We start from the raw sequence: 19,470 nt of genomic DNA on the forward strand, positions 1-19,470 counted from the left end.
ACCCTAAAAGGCATGGTTAAAGGTACAAGAAACATGTTAGGGAGATATGTTGGTAAATGGTTCTACGATAAAGGGATTCCCTTTGATGCAGCCAATAGCCCATATTTTCCACCTATGGTTAGTGCAATCCAGAGAGCCAGGCCCAGGGTAAAACCCCCGACGGCATATGAGCTTAGTGGGCCAATATTAGATGAAGAGGTAGATGAAGTTAAAAAGTGGATTGAAGAATATAAACAGAGTTGGCCAATGACAGGAATTACTCTCATGAGTGATGGTTGGTTGAATAAAGTTAGCAAAAATGAGTTTTTAAACTTCTTGGCCTATTCCCTAAAAGGTACAGCTTTTTTGTCTAGCAAAGACGTATCAGGGACTAAGAATGATGCAAACTTCTACGTACGACTATATGTCAGATAGTGGAGGAGGTGGGAGATAAGCATGTAGTCCAGTTTATTACGGACAATGCGCGTGCATGTGTTTCTGCGGGCAGCAAGTTGATGGATAAGAGGAAGTATCTAGTATGGACCCCGTGTGCTGCACACAGCATCGATCTTATGTTAGAGGAAATCGGTGAGATCAAAATTGTGAATGAGACTCTAGATGAAGCAAGGTTGGTGTCGAGATTTATATACAACCACTCTAAAATATTATTTCTGTTTAGAGAACACTCTAAGAAAAAAGAGATAATCAGGCCTGCCATAACCCACTTTGCGACCGATTACTTAGCTGTGGACTCCATTCGACAATCTGAAGGTGCATTAAAGAGATTGTTTACTTGTGAAGAGTGGTTAAATGACCGCCTCTCGAAGTCCAGTACCGGTATAAAAGTGGATAACATAATCTCAAATAGGCTGTTCTGGTCTAGATGTTCCAGTGTTGTAGAGGCCACTGCCCCTTTGGTCACGGTGTTAAGAATGGTGGATGCTGATAAGAAAGCTACCATGGGTATCCTTTATGAAGGTATTGAGAGGGCGAAATCAGCTATTGGGGAGAAGTGTAATTTTGCTAGCAAAGTGATCGAGATTATAGAAAAGAGGTGGAACACCAAATATGGACGTCCAATTCATTATGCTGGTAAATATATATTTATATCATTACAATGTTTCAGTTTAAATCATTTTTTTATGAAATTATAAATGACATTTTTCTACCTATATATTTTTTAGGTTACTACTTCAACCCAAAATTTTTCTATTTGACACCTGAACAACCCCACAAGATTATGGAAGGGGTCAGATACATTATTGCAAGGTTGGAGAGAAGCCATCGAAACCAAGTAGCAGCAATACAAGAGGTATTATTTAATGTTTGAGTAAGAACTTCATTGAGTTGTTATATTTGTGAGGAATAATGCACTAAAATGTAATATATTTGTTTTAGCTTGCTATGTATAGGGATGCTATAGGATCCTTCGGAACTAGACTTGCCAGAAATTCTCGAACTATGATGGATCCAGGTTATCCCCTCGCTAATGATTTGTTTATTCATATATTTAATCTTATGAATTGTTCTTGCCCTTACAATGCTTTTTACATTTTAATCCAGCTGAATGGTGGGAGATATATGGTACTGATGCACCTCACCTAAAGAGGATAGCAATCAAGGTGCTCTCCCAGACATGTTCTGCTACTGGCTGTGAGCGCAACTGGAGTACGTTCCAATGGTTGCGCACTACTAGGAGGAAGCAACTCGCTTCTGAGAAGCTTCATAAACTAGTCTATGTTCATTATAATTTAAACCTCAGAGAGCGACAAATAAGAAGGAAGCTTGAAGACTATGGGCCGATAGACTTAGACACAATATTTGTCACAGACACAGCAGACCAATGGGTAGTAGAAGAGGAGGAGCCAGTGTTGCACAAGAGAGCGTTCCTTGAGGCTATCGGTGATGAAGATATTGAAGAAAGTGATGAGCAGCATGAAAGAGGAAGCAGCCAGCCAATGTATCCACAATATGTCAGTGATATTGCACCTAATGAGGGAGAGTGGGAAGGGGGTCTAAGAGAAAATGAGAGAGATGATGATTCTGAGGCCACCCTATCCCAGCCATTTTATTCACATATCGAGTCCCAACAGCAACAATATAGGGATGAGCACGACAGTGCAGGTGAGCATGAAGGATGGACAAGCTTCGGGGATTTTGGATTGGGAACACAACAAAACACTAACACTCAGGGATTTGGGAATAGTCAGACGCCTGCTAATATCGATGATTCGTTTTAGATCGAATCAATGAATTGTCAAACGCATTCAATCAATGGCACCAGCGTGACCAAGAAGAACAACAACGTCGTCTATCATTTTATTTTTAGATCGTATGTTACTAATTTTATGCTTTATTGTAGTCCATGTATGTTGATATACTTATTCCATGATAATTCTATGTTTATCCTTTTGTGTGATGTAAATTAAATGTTGAATGGCGGTTCATGCAGAGAAAGAACATATCAATATTCGCATATTCATTCAAAAACATGAAAATTCTTAATGAAGTACCCTCATTTTTTATTGAATTCCTAAAAAACAATATTTATAATGAATTTTAATAATTTTTTCGGATTTTTTTGAAGCTTTATTCTGACCGATTCACCCGATTCTCGATCCGGATCGCCGATTAGCCGATCCTGATCGGTTTTTGGAAAGCCCGATCCGGGTCACCGATCCGGTTTTTAAACCATTGATCTATATATATATATATATATATATATATAACATTACGCCTATAGGTAAAAAAGAACAGTGATTTCGCCTATGCTCATCACCGTCCAAAGTTCATCGCACGGTCACAGTTGTCCGGTAGTATTTTCATTTTCATTTTTTTTATACAAATCCGAATGATCTAAACTTGTGAGTTTGTGTTCATAAAAAATAGGAGAACCTAATATAAATATAAAAAATAATTCACAAAATATAAATTGATCAAAATACATTTGAAAATTTATGGGGGTATTTTGATCAATTTATATATTGTGAAATATTTTTTTCATATTTTTATGAGGTGCGCCTCTCTAAAATTTATGCACTCTCCAATTTTCAGATCATTCCGATTTATAGAAAGGAATAAAAATTGAAATACTATTGGACAATCGCGACCATGCGATGAACTTTGGACGGTGATGAGCATAGGCAAAATCATTGTTCACTATTGGTGAAAATGTACAGTGATTTTTGCCTACCCTCATCATCGTCTAAATTTCATCGCACGATCACGATTGTCCAATAATATTTTATTTTTCATTTTTTTTGCTACAAATCGTAATAATCTGAAATTTGGAGCGTGCATTCATAAAAAAAAGACGAATCTACGAAAAATATCAAATAATCTCAAAACATTTTAGGGGTATTTTAATCAATTATTTATTATAAATTACTTTTTTTTATATTTTTATTAGATTATCTTATTTTTAAAAAACACACGTCTAAACTTTCAAGTTATTTAGATTTGTAGAAAAAATAAAATAAAATTCAAATACAAAATGAGATCGTGACCGTCAGATCGGCCCACACTCAATCCGAGCCATTGAGCCCATATGAGCAAATGAGCTAATATCAACATTTTTCATATATATATATATAGGGAAAATATGGGATTAGCCCACTAACTCATATGAACATATGAGCCCAATGTCTTAGATTGAATCTGGGCTGATCTGACGATTATGAATGTTCGGTAGTCCTTGAATTTTATTTATTTTTCTACAAATTCAAATCACTTAAAATTTTACGTGTGTGTTCTTCTCATCAAGGCATACCTAATAAAAATATATAAAAAAATTATACAAAAAAAAAGATCAAAATACCCCTCAAAACTTTTTAGGGGTATTTTGGTCAATTTATTTTATATAAAATATTTTTTTGATATTTTTAGAAGATTCACCTATTTTTTATGAACACACACCTAAAATTTCAAGTGATTTGAATTTGTAAAAACAATATTAAAATTCAAATACTAACGGACATCTGTGATCGTCAGATCGGCCCCAAATCAATCTGGAACGTTGAGCTAATCCCATCTTTTTCCATATATATATATATATATATATATATATATATATATATATATCGTGCTGGTCTTTTTCTCGCTTAATATATACTAGTGGGTTTATGTGCTTTGCACATAAAATTAAATAGGCAATGACATATTTGCCACAGTTATAATACATGCAATGATATAGTATTTTGATATGCAATAAGTCTTCACACAACTAATCACATTTTCTTGAAATGGGAGATTGCATAGATATAAAATGAAAATTAAAACAAATATCATATTCTATTTTCAATGCAAAAATAGTCACAGCAAATAATTTTAATTTAGATAATTACACAATACTTAAAAATTAAAAAGTTTTGGATTATTATTTTTATTTTAATTTAGATACTTACACAATATTTAAAAATAAAAAGGTTTGAATTAAAATTTTTAAAAAAATTATAATTTTGAGCAATATTCAACAAAATTAGAATTTTAATATGAAAAAATATTCTAACAAAAAAGCCAATGGGTCAATTATAACCATAATGGTAATATAAGGGAGAAGTGATAGTTGTAATATTTTAGGATAATTTTTTGTTGTAAATTGTACTGGTAAGATTATGTATTTCTTATTTTTAAGAAGTTATTTTTTATCTGTTTTATAATTTTTCAAAAAGGATATTGAAATTAGAGAAGGACCAAATTTTTTTCCTTATGTAAAAGATGGGTTTTGATGAAAATGTATCATATGATAAACGTGAGCATTTGGGGTGGTTGGTTTACAAACCTAAAAGGTGGCTTTCAGGCTACAGTTTTTAAATTTCAGATAAACCATCAGTATTTGAGTGGTTTACCACAGTTTTGAGGTGGAGTAAAATTTTTTTTTCAAAATCAATCTCTACCATATAAAAGGTGTATTCCATATTGGAATTCCATTAAAAAATTAAAGCTACCCATCTTCTCCATTGGAATTCCATTTAAAAATTCAACAAAAAGCCACGTATATGCAGTTATTGAAAACCATTTAGTGGGAAAGTACAGAAATGATCTTTTTCAATATTGTGATATTTGATATTTGGAGAAGGCATAAGAAATTTTTTTACAAACTATTCCAAATTACAGTTTGTTTTTCATTGCATTGAAACCAAAAATTAAAGAATATATTTTGTATCTTTATTTTCATGATGACTGCAGGTTTTTGAGACTAAATAATGCAAGAATATAAACATTAGAATTGGATTACAGCGTCGAACAATTCCCATAGGCCACAAAAAAACCATACGCTACAAAAAAAACTACAATGACTCCCAGAGGCCACAAAAAACCACAAGCCACAAAAAAAAATACAATGAGTATGAAATCTATATTAAAAAGGAACATGACATATATAGAGAAGGAGAGGGATAAGGGCTTACTTTTCATTACTTGACTTTATCTCTAGGATTTCGGTCCTCTTTAACGATATGGTCTCAAGGCTTTCAGTTATATTAAACGATATCGATAGAGAACGATACGGTCTTGTTAAGCTTTCAGGAAGGGAATGCGAGTATGATGAAATTGTAATAAGTAGAGAAAGAGAGATCGTAATTAGTAGAGAAAAAGAAAGATTGTAATCAGTAGGGAAAAAGATAGGATGAGTAACAGTAGAGAGAATGAGGAAAGTGAAAATCATAGAAAAAGAGAGAGAATTGAAAGAAAGATTGATGAATATAGTTTTTTTGTTTTTTGTTTTCACGTCTTTTTTTTTATTTTTCTTTTCTTTTGGCGAAGATCAATTACAAGTAGTCTTACTACAATATTTCTTGCTTCAAAGAAAATAAAACTAATAAATCCAATATCTTAAAAACCTTAATGGTATTAAACCAAATTTTTTTAAACAAAAAAAATATCCACTACTTGGGAATATAAATATAAATATGTCAAGAAACAAAAAGAGAGTGTCGAAATTACTTCAATCGGGATCATTATACCCCATACTGAGTCACCACCATCCGATGGCATAGGATCAACAGTCAACCTTCAGTATCAACAGGGAAAGCAAGCCCTCTAATGAAACTATGAAGTCCTTTATCACAAATCTCAAACCCTTAAGTGAATTCCTTTAGCAACCTAGTTTGCGATAAATACTTCTCTTTTCTACGTAAACCCTATAGTCTAAAACCCCAATGAGAGATGAGAGATCATAAGAGCGTTGAAAAAATTACCGTGAGACAGATATCAATGATGAGAGAGTGAGAGATATCAAAGATGAGAGAGTGGGGCGTATCCCTTTGGGTCTCTTGAGAGAGAGTAAAACTTTCTTAAGAGAGAGAAATTCTAAAGGGGTGCCCCTTTGTGGGATATGAAAGAAAAAGATGTGAATCAGGTGTAAGAGATAAGGTGTAGAAATTTTGGGTAGAGATAATATCTTTTTATAGGCTTTGAACATAATTAGGGCTTTTTAGGGTTTTCTTTGGCTTGTCTCTTCTTGTGAGATTGAATATAAACCATTGAGCTTAGGTGACTTGTGGGGTGAGAGATTTGAGCCATCCATTTCATCAATAGGTCATCAATATTATGGAAGGTGGTAGAACCTTTATCCCCGATTTTTAAACCATTTTCCTATCAATAGAAATTAAATAAAATAGTTTCATTCATAATATAATACTTATCAAAATTATGCACAAGCTTTCTCAAGCTTTCCAAAAATCCTTTGAAAGCTTCCTCAAGGCAAAATCTTTCCAAAACACTTCAAAGCTTTGTCTTCAACCCAAAGTTTGAACTAACGCAACGAAAGTTTCATTAGGGTGGGGTGTGCCACCCTAGGTAGTACTTCATGAGCCCCCACTCAGATGCAATAGTGGGCCCATTAACATATTGGACCTGCTATGCAATATTAAAAGTATTAAAATTAATTATATGATTTTTAGAAATCCATAAAATCAAATTTGAATATTTAAATCAATCTAAAATTAATATCTCTATTTTTATAAATCCAAATTTGATAAATAAAATATCTAGAGATCTAGAAAAATTTAAATAATAAATATAAAAATCATATATCATTAAAACATACATAATTAAATTCATTAGATGGGAAAATGATCCATTTGGCTTAGGAATTAATAAATAAACGAGGGACACTCCACCCTCAATTGTGGACTACGGTCCACACTTGCTTTATCAAACCGACCAGTGTTTCTCATGACCCACAATCCATGCAAGAGCTCATTAGTTGGTCACCAAAGTCTGTGTTTCTCATGACCCACAATCCATGCAAGGGCTCATTAGTTGGTCACCAAAGTCTGGCCATTGAGCCAATCAATCGTAATCTCAGTTTGTGGATTTTCTGTTTTCCCTTAGAGACGTACCAAATTCACGTAGACCTGATACGATCACAGCTCATATGGTACATATGGGTATCTCTAGCATATGCATAAACTTCACTCTAAAAGATAATTCGCTTTCCCGAAACGGCTATCATAATGCATGCCGCGTGATGGTTCGTGGATGAGGCTTTGGCGCCATCTCTGAAGACCACCATCACACACAAGGGTCACACAGTAAAATATGGGTAAAATCGTTATAAAATAGTCACACTTTCCTAACGATTTTTTAAAAATAATATCTTATTTTTTTGGCTGTTTAAATTTAAAAAACTCACACTTTTTTACTATCTCTCACATATCTCTATATCATAAAATAATATCTTATTTTCTTGGCAGTTTGAATTTAGAGAAAATTACGTATATACCTGAAAATGGGTAAAATCATCTTTTTTAAAAAATCTCATTATGAAAGTGAAAAAACGGATATGGAGGTAATAACGAAAACTGAAAGGTGGATATGTAATAACGCATAATATAACAGATATATAGATAATTTTCTCTTGAATTTAAAAAACTCACACTCTCACGTATCTCTATATCATAATATCTTTCAACGATCATAGTAGTTATCCTTTGTTTTTGATGAAGTGATTCAACCGTAATAGTAGTTATCTATTTTTTTTCTTTTTTCTCTCTCGTAAAAGTTACCTCAAACCCTATATTATCTTTAGGACATAGGGTATTTTTCTAATTTTTTGACACTATCATCACAATATTGTAGCCAACAATTTTAGAGGCACGCACTATTCTTAAAAAGATATTAAAATCGCTATCCCAGATTGAGGTACTCCATGCTAAAAGCAAAATATGTTAAAATCGCAATCCTAGATTGAGGTACTCATCCAGACCAAAAGCCACATTTTGTGTGTCGATTCATATATGGTAACTATTTGAGTGACGGTACGTTTCGTATTTGCTCCGATACCATAAGCCATATGACATTTACAAAAGAGAATGAGGGAGTGTAGATAGAACGAGGAAAGATAAAATAGTTATATAATAGACACACAATTGGTAGTTATGGGAGGTTCGAATTTTGTAAACTATATTTACACATATTTTTCATTGTTTTTTTTTTTGATAATTTAAATTTAAAAAACTCACACCTTTTCACTATCTCTTATCATCTCATGTATCTCTCGATATCATAATATCTCTCAACGGTCATAGGAGTCATCCCTTCATTTTTGGTGAAGAGATTGTCATAGTAGTTATCCCATTTTTTTTTTGTCATATTAGTTATCTCAAGTCCTACATTATCTCTAAGTCATAGGGTCATTTTCTAATTTTGTTTTACACTGGTTAATCCCTCAACCTTCACTTAATAAAGTAGTAGAGAATATATATATATATATATATATAGCCTTGGAGTTTAGCATCTTTTGCCCCGCATGATGCAACCTTATTATGGAAGGAAAAAGGTTATATAAGTCCCAGGTTTACGATACAAAATAGCGCTACATTTCAAAATCTCATTAAATTTTCTTGAAACCGTTACTTGTGATATAAGCGTTAACAATTTCAAGCCTAAAACTACTTTATCTTAGGAATAATTGACTGTTATTTTTTAAACTTTAAATTTTCAATCGAGGAGCAAAAAAAGATTTTCACATCATCATCGAGTTTTTTGGCACTCAAATTGCATTTTGCACGAGGGTTTGAAATGTAGCGTTACTTTTAAATGTAGGGGACGGTTTATAAAGAGATCATTTATTTTTTGTACCTAACACCACAATCATTTCCACTTATTAGATATCAAATTGGATGGTTTGGGATGAGTCATGAAATTTGAAAATATTTTTTATGGAATTTTGTGTTTATTCAATGACACTTTATCCAATTTGAAATTTAAGGGACAGTAATGATTATGACCTCTATATACAAGAGATAAATCGTCTCTTTATAGACAATACCTTAATGTAAAGACTAAGTGATGATATTTTGGGGTGCGGCTCTAGTTTTTAATTTAATACCTAGGCCACCAAAAAGTAATATGTATATTATTCACTCGAAAAGAAAAAACAATATAGCTTTCTAAAGTGAATTGGACTACCCAATGTGGTCGGTCGGAATGTCAATTGGTTCATCGAGTGTAAAGGCAAAATATAATTTAGTAGTAAATTGGTCAAAATTAATGTGACTTTGGTAGTTGTGAATGACCAATTGGCCAAAAAAATTGGTTTAATATTTTTTAATATATTTGACATATTTAAATTATTATTGATATTTTTTATTATTTTTTATATTTTCGACTAAGTTTTGAATAGACCAAACCTCATTTATTGAAAATAAACATACGTGCCCGTGATACATACCTACCATTCAGGGGTGGCAATGTGTGTAGCATCCATCCCCTAAAAACCTAAGTATGGGGCTACAAAATGTGGCCTGAGGGCCTGCCTACGGCCATGTCAGTCTTGGGCCAAGTCCACAATAGAGCTAGCTCGACTTAACTTTGTTCTACACCATTTTTTTTTTGTTCTCCCTTTCTTTTCCTTGAGTCTATTAGGCTCGAGTTGGTTCAGGGAGAGGCACCTTGTGCCCTGTCCAGACCTGGCCGGGCTCAACCTATCCTCAACGGCCAGCCCGACCAAGCTCGGCGTATTGCACACTCCAGGCCTGCGACATGCGCTGGGGCATTGGGCTGAAATACGTGGCGGCGCCAAAACCCACCCAAAGACAATTTCAACGGTGACGAGTACTTGCGTTCCGTTGTTGTGTACCAACGTCGCATGCATCCGGTAACGTGCAAGTCCTCTCCTGCTCAAAGCCATGAACATGTGGTCCCTCTCTCTCTCTTACTCTCTCCCTTTCAGAGCCGGACAAAACCAGAAGATGGAAAGGTCACTTTCTCGAATGCCAATTTATTTCCCCATCTTATGCTTTTCATGCTAATTTTTTTGCCCAAAACCTCTGTAAATCCCTCTCGCTAAGTTGCTCTCTCTCTCTCTCTCTCTAATATTATTACTTCTCTCTCATCCTTGTTCTTTCTTTAACTGAAATTTCTTTCGCCGCCGCAAAGACCAGTATGTTTTTCTCTCTCTGTAATCCTTTTTCACTTTCCTTCCTCAACTGAAAAGCTTTCTTATGCCGTTGCCAACAAATTGTTTTCTCTATGTGCCTGCAATTGTGTTCTCTCTCTGAAATCTTTCTCTCTCAACTGAAAAGCTCTCTTATGCAACTATCGACAAATAATTTCTCTCTCTCTCTATGGTCCTTTTTACTCCCATTCCTCAATAGAGAAGCTCTCTGATGCAACCATCCATAGATTGTTTTCCCTCTAGAGTTATTTTCTTCGTTCTACCTTAACTGAAAAGGTCTCTTATGCAAACCCACAAATTTTTTTCTCTATCTCTACAATCCTTTTCTCTCACTGACAATCTCTCTAATGAAGTTTTTTTTTTATATCTACAGTCTTCCTCTGCTCATTTCCTCAACTGAAAAGCTCTCAGGCGCAATCCACAAGAGAAACAATGAAAAATTGGAACTGAGGCAACCTTGGGCGCAACCCAAGTTAGAGAAAAATGGCCATAAGTTTGAGAGTATTTGCAGGAGAACCAAGTTCGAATCTGAGGAGCATTCCCTTATGGGATGTGCCCAGGTCTAATTTCAGGGGTTGCCGAATTCTTCAGCCTAAGTTGAGATTTAAGGTTGTTGGAAAATCACTGGGTGATCGATGGAAGATCACTGACATTGATGGAGGTGGGCCTGTTTCTTTAACCATTTCTTCAATAGATTTTGGTTCTAGGTGTATGTGAATTATTGTTTCTTGTGGCGCTGTTCTTTCCTTGATTTATTTGAATTCTGTCATAAAATGGCCTTGGATTTTATTCAAATTCTGCAAAATGTCCTGTGAATGCAAATGCAATTGTTATGATGATGAACATATGTGGATTTTTTTCGTTTTTATGTAATACAAACTTTTTGACTAATGCAATTCAATTCACATGAAAAAAACGTTCTTCTTTTCTTTTCTGTAAGAATTATGGAATGTTGCATAAAGGACTGATCTTAAAAGTTCGATAGCGAAGTACCATTTAAGTTATAATACTTGAGTGGGTCAATTTATTTAATTTAGCTGTATATACGATGTGTGATTCAATGCCTTAGGAGTAGTGTGCTTGCCATTCGTGTTACAATTGTCGTAGATGTGATATGACATTTGTAACCTCATATTTTACTTGTGTCGGGTCTTAAATTGAGATTCTTTATATTATTTAACTACGTACACTTGTTAAGCTATACTATTATTGCTCATCTGCCTTCCAAGGATAAATTAATTTTCAGACCTATCTCTGGTAATTGGTTATTTTGTTGGTTACATATTGGTTTTCATGGACTTTGGCTTTCATGTTATATTGCAGACAAGTTTTGTGAACCTCCATTAAGATATAATAACTGATGGCATAATACATGTTGATTCATTATTACTTGAACTCCCTTTCCACCATGTCTTCTATTCAGTTAGCTTACTAGCATTGTTTATTTCATTTTGTGTTGTATACTAAAAATAATTACATTAGTCATTGCCTTGTTACTATTGAAATTTTTTTTTTGTGTGTGATTTTGTGTTGGATATTGTAATTACAATCGTCATTGCTATTTAGCTGGGATTGACGTCAGGCTTTTTATGATGCACAATTATTTTATGATGGTGATCTTTTAGATAAGTAGTGATTATGATTAGTGATAATGAGGAAAATGCATGAAAATATAATATATTTCATATGATTTGGATACCCACCTTCTAACCTAGCACATGGGGATATATTATATCAACCTTGGGTCGGTTCATCTCATGCTTACTTTTAATTTTTATGAATTTTACTGGAAAGGAGTATCTGAGTTGTATCAAGAGGAATAATATTATGGACTTAATTGGTTTATGTGAAATACATATGGAAATATGGAAACTTGTAGAAGAATGAATTAATTCCCTTGAGAGTATGTAGTACTCGTTGGTGCAAGTAAATAAGTCCATGGTATAGTGTCTTCCCATTCATAGGTAGTGCTGGTATCATATCATTGTATGAGTTTGTCATGCATGAAGTGATAATCATCCTTATTGTCATTATCCCCCTCATTCAATGTATATCAACCCATTAATCCTCAACAGTTACAGTGTATTGGCCTCTTGCTCCTCTTGAGCCCAAGGCCTTGGTTTTTAACTCTATCAATACCAGCCTATCCTGCCAAACCTAGCGTGCACTCATGGTATCCAGCTTTGTATGGCGTCTTTCATCCGTTGAGCTCCTTGGTCCTGCATGAACCATCTCACACCTCCACTCAAAGTGGGTTGTTTGGCTTTTATTTCACCAATTACATGAGTTCCCACATGAGGTCATACAATACTAAGCCCTTTGAAGGCTGCAAAACCCAGCAACAACAATGTCATCTAAGATGGGTCCAGGAGTTAATGGGGTTCAAATTTCAAAGTAGGATGAAATCACAAGGCCACAATCTTTCTTTTCACTCTGTGCCTGATCTTCCATGTTATGTCCTTCTAAAAGAGCATACCATCTTGAGGTCCTCAACCATCATAACTGGGCAAGAAGCATGCCATAGGGCGTGGCATTGGCAATGTGCTGAGATACATTTCATGACTTCATATTTGTATCCATAAGGATTTGTTGACAAGAAGCCTGTTCACCTGGATCTCAGTTTTGGCATGATATTAGATCTGGGGCGATATTTTCAACAATTCAATTCCCATTATTGTTCTGAATCACCCTGTCATGTATGGTTAAGCCTTAGCTTTGGGGCCTTCGCGGGAGTTTAGCCACCTTCCTTTACAAACAATAATACCAATGCTTTTGTTGTTTAATAAGATGAACTAAGAAATGAAATAGTATTTATATGAACAATGACGTCAAATATTATCAAATCAATGAATGCGTAGGTCCTTGATCAGCCTATGCAGGAGTATAGAGCGTAGTTCCTTGATCTTCTATTGTTTTACCACGTCTAGGGTATCTGCTTCATTATGTAGCTTGATTTCATTGTTAATCTTCTAAATGTGGATACCTTCGTTTTTTTTTCTTAGTAAGTTGCTATCTCTGTTCCTTCCTATGCTTAAATTAGTCTATCTCTCTATTTATTTTTGCATAACTACTGTTGGACTTATGCTTGAATTCATTAGTGGGTTTGGGTATATAATGTTATAATTACTTAAAGAACCCTGTTTGAGAGGTAGATAAATATCCTTTGGATTTCATCTTAGAGATTGTGAATCGCTATCCGTGGATCTCCTGAATATTTTTGTTTTTGTTTTCTGACAGACATGGTACGTTCATGGCTTTTGAAAACCCAGCACTATTTGAATGAAGTAGCTGCTCCACTTGTGAACACTGGGCAAAACAAAAAGACTGAAGTTGAAAATACACAAGAAAACATTGACCTGGAGGACTTTTTCATGGCAGAACAAACCATTGATAGTAGAACTCCAAATGGAAATCTTTCTTTTGCTGCGATTGTTTCAATAGAACAAATCAGCAGGTAAAGAAACTTGGATAGTTTTTTCATCCTGTCAACAGTTCAGTTGTATATCTCATATATACATGATGCTTCTGGTTTTTGTCACCCACATATGGGTGTAACTTATGTTATTTTTCCTATACTATTTATATACACTGGTTGAAGAGGAATGAGGTTAAGAAAGTTTGTAGTGTTGGTATTGTTGTATTGCTTAGTTTCTTGTCTAATGCTACCACATAGCAATTATCATAAATCTGACAGAACAATAACAAAGAAAAATTATATATAACTTGCACATCGGAGTTCTTTATTTGTAAAACTTGGCAGTGGGTGAGTTGACATGGCCAGCTTTTGCAAGTTAGAGAGAAGTTTCTATTCACTGGTATAGTCTGCAACTTGGTTATGCAAAAATTGTAACAAGTAAAAAAATCTATGTAGGGACTAAATGAAATGATAGGGTTGACCATTGTCTCGAGAGTGCCTTCCCTAGGACGGTCCTGCTTCAAGAACATGTTTTGTATTCTTGGATCGGATCCCCCTTGGAAGCTCGCTCTTGATCATTTAGGTTCTCAACCACATTCAAAGTGGGATCATTGTCCATAACGCTAGATATATACTTATATATATTTTTTGATAATTGATATATGTGTGTGTATGTGTATACACAGACACATACATATGATGAGGAATTGTCAATTATAAACATGACTACAGTTACTGTACTAGAGTAGTGCATGTGCGTGCGTTTATTTCTGTATCTATATATGTGTTGATTATATGCGCTATATTATTAGGAGATTGTGGATAGATATCTAGGTTTCATGAGTACTATCGAAAGGCTGTGGCGATTTGAGAATAGATTTCAGTTTCCTTTCTTGTCATGCCCCTAAGATCTGGAAATGCTTTTTATGGCACTCTCTTGCAATGGAAATTCCATGGTGCACGTGTAATATATTAAAAGATAATTTTTTTAGTAAATTACAGGTTCTCCCTTTGTGTGTGTGTGTGTGTGTGTGGAGGAAGATATATAAGCCAACAGGCTTTAATGTAGCATGAGCCACTTTGAAAAATAGGGATCTGTTGAACCCCAAATTGTACACATGTAGATCTCATCCAAGCAATGAAATGTGAAAATAATTTTTGAATTCACATAAGAAAAGTGAGAAAATAGGTCCTCCATTTTTAGTAAATGCAGGATGTCCATTTGGTGAACGGTGGATCTAAGCCTTCAAGAATTCAATTTTTTTTTAGTTGTTGAATCTTCAAATCAAAGGTGTGTAAAATTTCAGTCCAAAAAAACCCTCTATCTATATGTTTTGGAGCCTCCACTTGTACTATACCTATAAACCTGTTGGCTTACAGAAGTTAATCCCTGCTGCTCCCTAACATGTGTTCCCAGGTACATATATAGCATACCTAATATATAATACACATATTGTAGGAGCACTCTCAAACAAGGGATCCATACGATCCCGGAGGTAGGGATCTTTAGGCAAGCGATGATCCCCTCCCTATCCCACTCCTAGCAACTATGGAGTTTACAGTTAATTTATATTTTGAATTTGCTTGTAAGGGAATGAATGACATTTGTAAGGTGATCGTAATAACTACTGAAACTGTTTAAAAGCTTCTCTTGAAGCATTATGCCTGAGACATACATCTGTATCAGGGCTTTTCAATTCCTTTATTGTTCTAGTTATTATGGTAATTAGATTTTGTAAAAAATGTGCATGAGAACTTGGGATAGATAATATTCTCTCGATAGACCCCAGCATGCATAGATTTCAAGATATTACTCTTATAAGGCCTTCACTTTTCTGATGCCTGAATGATTTATCTCAGATTTCTTAGTGGGTTAGCTCCATTAAATCCTAATATTTTTTCTGACCTTTGTTATTTTTGAGTTTCTGCAATGTCACCGAGTTCTGAGCTATACTGACCTTTATGCAGGATGAATGGCTTAACTGGGAGAAAAATGCAGAAAATATTTGAATCGCTTGCACCTGAATCCATCCGTAATGATGCTCGTAATTTAGTGGAATACTGCTGCTTTAGGTACTTGTCAAGGGATAATTCTGTTCTCCATCCATGCTTGAAGGTTTGTAGAGTATATCCATTTGGCTACTGATTATTGAATGTGAATGTTGAAATGTCATTATTCCCATACTATTCTCACCATGTTTCAATATTCCCCATAATATTCTTGCCATATAGAGCGATATGTTTAGTTCTTCATTGGGAATCATGCAGGACTCTCTCTCTCTCTCTCTCTCTCTCTCTCTCTCTTTCTCTCTCTCTCTCTCTCTCTCTCTCTCTCTCTCTTGCATGAGTGCGCACATACTGCTGTGCAGGCTAGAAGCATGCTCCAACACATCACAGACAAATGATACATATACACGTATTCCTCCATGTGGTTGTATTTATGTAGCTCTTGTGAACTATATTATTGTGACCAATTTTATGTACACAAACAAATATGTATGTATGTACTTATGCATGCATGAATCTGTATGTGATCATAGTTGATAACATGTTTTTAAATGTAGAATAGTGAAAATTTTATTTAAAATAACTACAGGTTATCATTTAACGTAGTTTACAATGTCATGTATTATTGGCAATGTCATGTATTATTGGTTGTATAATTAATAAGCAAAACTTTCTTTTGCGCCAATGAATAAAAAATGTTCCGCATGCCAGTTTTCTAATACCTTAACTGGCCCATAGATTTAGGTTTGTGCTGTCAAGTTCATAGGATTGGTAGCCTGAGAAGCAAACCTAGGTGACTCTTTAGAACGCATTGCCTTTGGGTGGTCTATAAAACTCGAAACAAATTTGGAAAATTGATTCTCATATAGGAATGAAAGATCAACATATACATTGATAAGCACACTCGTATCTGCAGCATTGCATAGAACTCCTTTGTAGTGAGTCTAGAATGTCTGACAAGAAGAGGCTATAATTACAGAAAATGACATTTCATGAAATTTGATGTGTACTCTTTTAGATAAGGGAAAATTTAATTGTAAAGAAGAACTAGTAGCGTTTAGTAAAGCACACCTGAGGCATGCCCCCTCACCCCCACACACACGCACACAGAGTTATGGACGCACACATACACATATATGCGTGAATGAATGGTGAGAAATTTTAACTTCTATTTCTTCAAAAAAGAAAACAGAACTTTAAAGTCTACAAACATAATATCTTTGTTATCTATCTTTGTTTGTGGACCATATTTTATTACTCGTGAGAGCAGGAGTTGGGGATCATCACCCTCTAGAAGCCCCCTAGGTCGGAGCTTGATCTGTAGAATAAATATTATAACAAGAAAAAAAATTCAAAAAAGTGGTTTATTTTCTTGTAGAGGTAAATAAACTCCTTTTCTTTTTATATTACATATTATAGTCCATATACATAGTTTATGTAAAGAAAAAGAACCGAGAAAAACAAATGCAATGCAATATTTTGAGCTACAAAGTAATGACAATCCATGAAAGTTGTTTTTTCATTGATAGATTACATTGTATATTTGACAACCTCCAAAAGCTCTCTCTCTCTCTCTCTCTCTATATATATATATATATATATATAGAGAGAGAGAGAGAGAGAGAGAGAGAGAGAGAGAGAGAGAGATGTTGAAATAACAACAATAAGTTAGGGGTGTAAATGGAGTAATGAAGTCCACAGGGTTGAGATGTTGAAAGTACAACAATAAGTTAGGGGTATAAATGGAATAATTGAGTCCACAGGGTTAAGTGTGTGTTATACACTCACACAAGGGCATTGTCTGTAATTTTGCTCATCAGTACTAATATGAAACATATGACTGATCCCAAGAAGGGGATGACATCCTTCTTCTCTCCCTCTCCTCACACAACGCTCTCTTCTCGGTCTCTGTCTTATGTCATTTTTTCTCTATCTTTATTCTATATCTCTATCCATCAATTAGTTGTTGTTTAGTGTAGACATAAATCATATATTTTCAACTTGGTGTCAGAGGAAGGTGTAGAATCGAAGGAGTAAGATTCAGGATCGTGGCATACTGGCCATGTAATTACTGATTTTCGCAATATGGCCAGACAATGGTAAAAAAGTTCAATAAAGAAACATTTAAAAGGCTATTTTTTGAAGATCATGGTGAGTTATATACAGTTTTATGACAAAGTATTATTTTCTAGGGATTGTTCTTGGATCTGATTTTTCTGTGAAAGGTATCAATCTTTTAGGGTTTGTCTCCAGAGAAAAAAAATTAGGGTTTTTTTGTGAGCCATTGATTAGGAATCCAATGATCAACCAGCTTAGGGTTGATTAAGGTTTTTTGTGATCCATTGATTAGGTTTTTTCCTCCTTATAAGAAACTTGGAATATATTTGTTGAGATTTCATTTCTTAGGATGACAACAACTGTTTGATGTGAATCAAATAAGCTTACAGTCGTGGTATGTCTGAAATTTCAAATTTGTGGCCACGATTGTATAATTGATTGGCCAATGCACTATGTAATGTTTTTGGTATTTATGAAGAGTGTCGAGAGAGAAATTTGTGGATGTATCCAGATTTTAGCATTATTTTGTAGTGTTTTTAATGTTTATGAAGAGTGTTTAGAGAGAAATCTATGTGTGTATCAAGATTTCAGCAACACTATGATTTGTTTTCTTGTGCCTTAAAAAGGAATAATGTCAGGCTGATGGCAAGTATGGAGTACTCTAGACTCCAAATCACGATGGTTTTTGATGGTACAACCATCTGGAATGGGCCAAGATTTGTTATGTTTATTTTGGAGGCAGGAAAAAGTAGGGTTATAGTGATGGTAATATAAGGAAACCAGATGCAGGGGAGTTTTCTTATTTTGATTGGGAAACGGATGAGATGATTGTTATGAACTGGATTCTAAACTTTATGCAAACAAATTTGAGTTGTACCTTCATGAATTGTAATACTTCAAACAAGTTATTGGATGCAGTGGCTGAAGCCTATTCATGAAAGAAGAATATAGCAAAAATTTATAGTTGGAGCAACAAATAAGCAATTTCAAACACTGTTATGCTGCTTTACGGGGTTTAAGGGATGAGCTAAATCACTACCAAGTACCAACCCATAAACTTCTCCAATTGTGTAAAAGAGCATAGAGCAAGGGTGGAACAAAAGAAGATATTTGATTAGAAGGCCTTAATCCCCAATGTGAAAATATCAAATCTGATATTTTGGGTGGCAAAACTTTACCATCACTTGGTATGGTTTTTCCCCTTCGTCAATGTGAAGAAACTTGCCGGAAAAATTATGGTTGTATCCATTAGTAAACCTGAAAGATCAGTTCTAAGTTCCAACTCTTAGTGGTGGCTGTAGTGGTGGTCGAGGTGGAGGCCTAGTGGTGACTTAGGGGCTTCACAGTTGATGAAAATGATAAGCTAAAAATGTACTCATTGTGGGAATCTCGGCACACCAATGAAACATGTAGGGATCTCATTGGACGCCTTAAATAGAATACATCTAGGGCTTATGCTGGTGTGACTAATGAGGAGACTGTTGTGGCTCGACAATAAGATGCTGATGTGTCCACTTTGTGACTACATTCCTCATTTACCTGAAGATGATTTTGTGACGATTTCCAAGCGAAAGTTTCCTGGCTTTAACCAGCGTACCCTCACTCATGA

The 19,470-nt window shown here is 34.7% G+C and overlaps 1 protein-coding gene and 1 long non-coding RNA gene across 9 annotated transcripts in view; both read left to right on the forward strand.

Moving 5' to 3' along the window:
• Positions 1–1,162: 1,162 nt before the first annotated feature.
• Positions 1,163–2,036, forward strand: LOC148779888 (uncharacterized). The gene is made up of 3 exons (XR_016044073.1): positions 1,163–1,291; positions 1,378–1,453; positions 1,810–2,036. It is a non-coding gene; the product is annotated as an uncharacterized LOC148779888 (long non-coding RNA).
• An 8,015-nt stretch (positions 2,037–10,051) lies between these two features.
• The window catches only part of LOC18436774 (chromosome-partitioning protein, putative (DUF639)), a 41,352-nt gene continuing 31,933 nt past the window's right edge, over positions 10,052–19,470 (forward strand). For 4 of the 8 annotated variants that reach the window (XR_016044545.1, XR_016044544.1, XM_020668792.2 and 1 more), the window contains exons 1-4: positions 10,165–10,657; positions 10,755–11,042; positions 13,619–13,835; positions 15,765–15,912. Coding sequence is in view for 5 of the 8 variants with exons in the window: in XM_020668792.2 (XP_020524451.1) it covers positions 10,865–11,042; positions 13,619–13,835; positions 15,765–15,912 (543 nt within the window). In the remaining 3 variants the exon portion in view is untranslated. Of the gene's footprint in view, positions 10,658–10,754; positions 11,043–13,618; positions 13,836–15,764; positions 15,913–19,470 lie in introns of all 8 variants that reach the window. The other 4 variants (XM_088852049.1, XM_020668794.2, XM_020668793.2 and 1 more) reach the window with 4 other exon arrangements.

The sequence above is a fragment of the Amborella trichopoda genome, chromosome 11 (assembly GCF_054954075.1).
Source record: "Amborella trichopoda isolate Santa Cruz 75 chromosome 11, AtrichopodaSantaCruz75HAP2 v2.0, whole genome shotgun sequence".
Lineage (NCBI taxonomy): Eukaryota > Viridiplantae > Streptophyta > Magnoliopsida > Amborellales > Amborellaceae > Amborella > Amborella trichopoda.